The 4,849-nt window shown below is 47.3% G+C and overlaps 1 protein-coding gene across 1 annotated transcript in view; it reads left to right on the top strand.

Moving 5' to 3' along the window:
• The window catches only part of IPO4 (importin 4), a gene marked incomplete at its 3' end in the record, with an annotated part of 14,543 nt that extends 9,946 nt beyond the window's left edge, over positions 1-4,597 (top strand). Inside the window, exons 9-13 of the mRNA XM_015821325.1 lie at positions 17-178; positions 1,102-1,155; positions 1,252-1,361; positions 2,874-2,982; positions 4,468-4,597. Of these exons, the coding sequence (XP_015676811.1) occupies positions 17-178; positions 1,102-1,155; positions 1,252-1,361; positions 2,874-2,982; positions 4,468-4,597 (565 nt within the window). The remainder of the gene's footprint in view (positions 1-16; positions 179-1,101; positions 1,156-1,251; positions 1,362-2,873; positions 2,983-4,467) is intronic.
• Positions 4,598-4,849: the final 252 nt, after the last annotated feature.

Here is a 4,849-nt window from a genome sequence, read left to right as displayed (position 1 = left end):
CCCCCCCCCAATCCAGGCCATCCTGAAGCACAAGCTCCTCTCGCCCCTCCTGGCCGCCCTCTTCCCCATCATGAGCGCGGAGCCTCCCCCCGGCCAGATGGACACGGAGGACGAGCTGACCGAGGAGGAGATCGAAGACCAGGCCGAGGTCCAGAAGCCCAAACACTTCGCCGTCCAGGTCTGCCTTGGGTTTTTTTGGGGGGAGGGGGGCAGCAATCTCTCAATTTCAAGCCCCCCCTCCCTTCCCAGGATGCTCTGGGCTTGGCGGGCTCCGCCTCCCCCCTCCCAGAATCCCCTGCGTTTGTGCCCAGTTTGCCGCTGTTTTCTAAGCCTTTGGGTCCTCAACTCCCAGCATGCCCTGGGCTCCTTTCTCCCCCCCCCACAGTTTAATTCCCAGAATCCCAGCTGGGTCTTTTGCCTGGGATCTTTTTAAGATGGGTGGACTTCAGTTCAGTTGGCACTTTTGCTCAAGTTTCTAGAGTGTGGAGTTCATCCGGCATAGGAAACCACGAATCTTGGCTTATTCCCGGCAGAGCTACAAGACATGCTCCAAAGAAACTACAGCAGATTATGGTTTATTTAGGGTCAAGTGGCAGTTTAGAGCAATGGGTGGGGTGTAATTCCATTGGTGGAGTTCACCCGGCACAGGAAACCACAAATCTTGGCTTATTCCCGGCAGAACTACAATACATTATGCCCCAAACAAAGAAACTACAGCAGATTATGGTTTATTTAGGGTCAAGTGGCAGTTTAGAGCAGTGGGTGGGGTGTAATTCCATTGGTGGAGTTCACCCGGCACAGGAAACCACAAATCCTGGCTTATTCCCAGCAGAGCTACAAGACATTATCCTCAAAACAAAGAAACTACGGCAGATGGTGGTTTTAAAGTCAAATGAGAATTTAATAGAAAGGGTTTCCAATCTTGGCAAGGTTAAGACGGGTGGACTTCAACTCCCAGAATTCCCCAGCCAGCTAAGCTAAGCTGGCTGGGGAATTCTGGGAGTTGAAGTCCACTCGTCTTAACGTTGCTAAGATTGGAGACCCCTACCCTACAGGATTCCCCAGTCAAATCTTCCTTTTGCCTCACCCCCCCCCCAACAGGTGGTGGACATGCTGGCACTCTACCTGCCCCCAGAGAAGCTCTTCCCCCAGCTGGTAAGTGGGAGCACTTTGGAGGGGGGGCGGTTTCAGAGTGATGACAAAGGGGGGGGCAGCCACACCTTAAAAGTACCCCTGTTGCTTTGCCCCCAGACCCCTCTAATGGAACCGGCCCTTTTGAGCCCCAACCCTTACCACCGCAAGGCCGGGCTCATGTGCTTGGCGGTGCTGGCCGAAGGCTGCGGGGATCACATCCGCAACAAGTATGTATTCTCCCCCCTCCCCCTGGGGTGTGTGTTTGGGATCAGGCCCTGTTCCGCTCACAGGTGGTCCTCGACTTAATGACCGTCGAAGGGAGACGACGGTGATAAATCGGGCGACACCTTTGACCCACCCGGTTTTACAACGTACATTTTTTGTTTCGTTTGGCGGAAGTCGTTTGAGCGAACGGGGCGGTGGATAAGAGACTCACTCCCATGATTAGCCGTGGGGCGGTTTTTTTGCTGGGAACTAGAAGAAATAATAATGATGATAATAATGATAATAATAAATAAAATAATAAATAAAATAATAATAATAAAAAAGGAATAGAATATAAAACAGAATAGAATAATAAAATACAGAATAGAATAGAATAGAATAGAATAGAATAGAATAGAATAGTAGAAATAAGGAATAGGATAGGATAGGATAGGATAGAAATAAGGAATAATAGAATAGAATAGAATAGAAATAACTAATAGAATAGAATATAGAATAGAATAGAATAATAAAATTAGAATAGAGTAGAATAGAATAGAAAGAAGGGATAGGATAGGATAGGATAGAAATAAGGAATAATAGAATAGAATAGAATAGAATAGAAATAACTAATAGAATAGAAATAACTAATAGAATAGAATATAGAATAGAATAGAATAATAAAATTAGAATAGAATAGAGTAGAATAGAATAGAATAGAAAGAAGGGATAGGATAGGATAGGATAGAAATAAGGAATAATAGAATAGAATAGAATAGAAATAACTAATAGAATAGAAATAACTAATAGAATAGAATATAGAACAGAACAGAACAGAATAATAAAATTAGAATAGAATAGAATAACAGAGTTGGAAGGGACCTTGGAGGTCCTCTAGTCCAACCCCCTGCTCAGGCAGGAAACCCTATATCAGGGGTAGGCAACCTTGGCTCTTTTATGACTCGTGGACTTCAACTCCCAGAATTCCTGAGCCAGCATGGCTCAGCTCGGAAACCTCTCCCTTTCCCCTCAGCGTGGCTGGCTCAGGAATTCTGGGAGTTGAAGTCCACGAGTCATAAAAGAGCCAAGGTTGCCTACCCCTGCCCTAGACCATTTCAGTAAAATGCCAAAATCATCATCAATTGTGGTTACGTGACCGTGCGACACAGCAAATGGCCCTAAATGTGGGCTGCTTGCCAAGCACCCAGATGGGGGTGACGTGACTGCAGTGGGGCAGATACCGGAACTTCAAAACAGGGTAGTTAGTCCATTTTTAGAGATCTGTTGTAGTTTTCAACGGTCACTAAGTGACCTGTTGTAAATCGAGGACTTCCTGAGCAGGAATAATTATAACCAATAGAGAGCTGCCTCTAGAGCAGGGCTCTTCAAACTTGGCAACTTTAAGACTTGTGGACTTCAACTCCCAGAATTCTTCAGCCAGCCAGCTAGGAACGTCAAGGGAATGTCATTGGAATCACTCTAGGCTTTTGAGACGAGGTGGCCTCGGTCCTGTGTTCGTGTCCTTCCATCCACAGGCACCTTCAGCCCATGTTGCAGGTGGTGTGTCGAGCACTGGCAGACGACAGCCAGGTGGTACGCAACGCTGCGCTCTTCGCCTTGGGCCAGTTCTCCGAGAATCTGCAGGTGAGCCGTGCCGAAAGGCGAGAGCCATTTATAATATTAATAATTAGGTTACTGTTAATCCATCCGAATAGAGCTGGAAGGGACCTGGGAGGTCTTCCAGTCCAGCCCCCTGCTCAAGCAGAAGACCCTATATGCCATTTCTGACAAATGGCTGTCCAATCTCTTCTTGAAAGCTTCCAGTGTTGGAGCACCCACAACTTCTGGTGGCAAGCCGTTCCACTGGTTAATTTTGCTCCCTGTTAGGAAATTTCTCCTTAATTCCAGGTTGCTTCTCTCCTGGATTAGTTTCCATTCGTTGTTTCTTGTCCTGCCTTCAGGCGCTTTGGAGAATAGCTTGACTCCCTCTTCTTTGGGGCAGCCCCTCAAATACTGGAAAATTGCTATCATGTCCCTCCTAGTCCTCCTTTTCTCTAGACCAGCCATTCCCAAATCCTGCAGCCCTTCTTCCCATGTTTTAGTCTCCGGGCCTTTAAATCATCTTATTTGCTCTTCTTTGCACTTTTCCCAAAGGCTCATCTTTTTTTGTGTGATGTGGTGACCCAAAACGGTGCAGGATTCCAGGTGTGGCCTCACTAAAGGCTTTATAAAGCGGTACTAACACTTCCCGTGATTTTGATTCTACGAAAACAGTGACTCCCCAGTCCTCGCGCTTACGACCGTTGCAGCATCTTCGTAGTGACACGATCAGAATTCGGACGAGCCGCTTCTCGAGTGCCCAGATTGTGATTAAGTGACTGTGGGAAATGTCGCGACGGTCCTAAAGTGAGGACCGTTTCCCAGGGACCTGCCATTTCAAACGGTCATTAAACAGAGGGCTGTTTCATGAGCCAGCTGTGTGCAGCAGCCGCCAAATAAAGCTAATACAATCCTGGGTTGTATAAACAGAGGTATAGAATCAAGATCACGCAAGGTATAAAACCCTAGTGAGGCCACACCTGGAATACTGCAGCCAGTTTTGGTCACCACATCACAAAAAAAAGATGTTGGGAGTCTGGAAAAAGTTCAGAGAAGAGCAACCAAGATGATCCAAGGCCTGGAGACTAAAACATACGAAGAACGGCTGCAAGACTTGGGTTTGGCTAGTCTAAAGAAAAGAAGAAATAGGGGAGACAGGATAGCAGCATTCCAGTATTTTGGGGGGCTGACACAAAGAAGAGGGGGGTCACGTTCTTCACCAAAGCACCAGAGGGCAGGACGAGAAACAATGGTTGGAAACTGACCAAAGAGAGAAGCAACCTAGAATTAAGGAGAAACTTCCTAATAGCGAGGACAATTAACCAGTGGAACAGCTTGCCACCAGAAATCGTGGGCGCTCCATCACTGGTTCTCCTGCTTAAGCGCGAGGCTGGACTAGAAGACCTCCACGGTCCCTTCCAGCTCTATTCTATTCTATTGACTACTTGCGCTCTCAAACCCAAGTTTTTATCAAGTTGCTGAATTTTGTCTTAATTTTATTTTATTGTTTTAACTCTTCCCTAACCGTAGCCGGACATCGCTCGTTTTTCGGACGACATCATGCCCCTCCTACTACATTACCTGGAGGGGGTCCAGCTAACCAACACCACCCACCTGGCGAAGGCTTACTACGCTCTGGAGAACTTCGTGGAGAATCTGGGTAGGACCCCCCCTGCAAACCTTGTTTCCAAACACAGGCAGTTCTCGACTTACAACAGTTCATTTAGTGACTGTCCCGAGTTACAACTTAAGTGGCCTGTGACCGTTTTTCCCACTTAACGACCGTCGTAGCATCTCCCACGGTCCCGTGATCAAAATTCAGCCGCCTGGCCACCGACTCATCTTTACGACGGTGGCCGCGTCCCCTTTTGCGACCTTCTGACGAACAAAGCCAATTCGCTTAACGACAGCT

This window comes from Protobothrops mucrosquamatus, unplaced genomic scaffold, assembly GCF_001527695.2.
Source record: "Protobothrops mucrosquamatus isolate PMUCROS unplaced genomic scaffold, P.Mucros_1.0 scaffold1306, whole genome shotgun sequence".
In the NCBI taxonomy this organism is placed as follows: domain Eukaryota; kingdom Metazoa; phylum Chordata; class Lepidosauria; order Squamata; family Viperidae; genus Protobothrops; species Protobothrops mucrosquamatus.
Note: the sequence above shows the minus strand (reverse complement) of the source record. Positions and strands in the feature narration are given on the sequence as shown.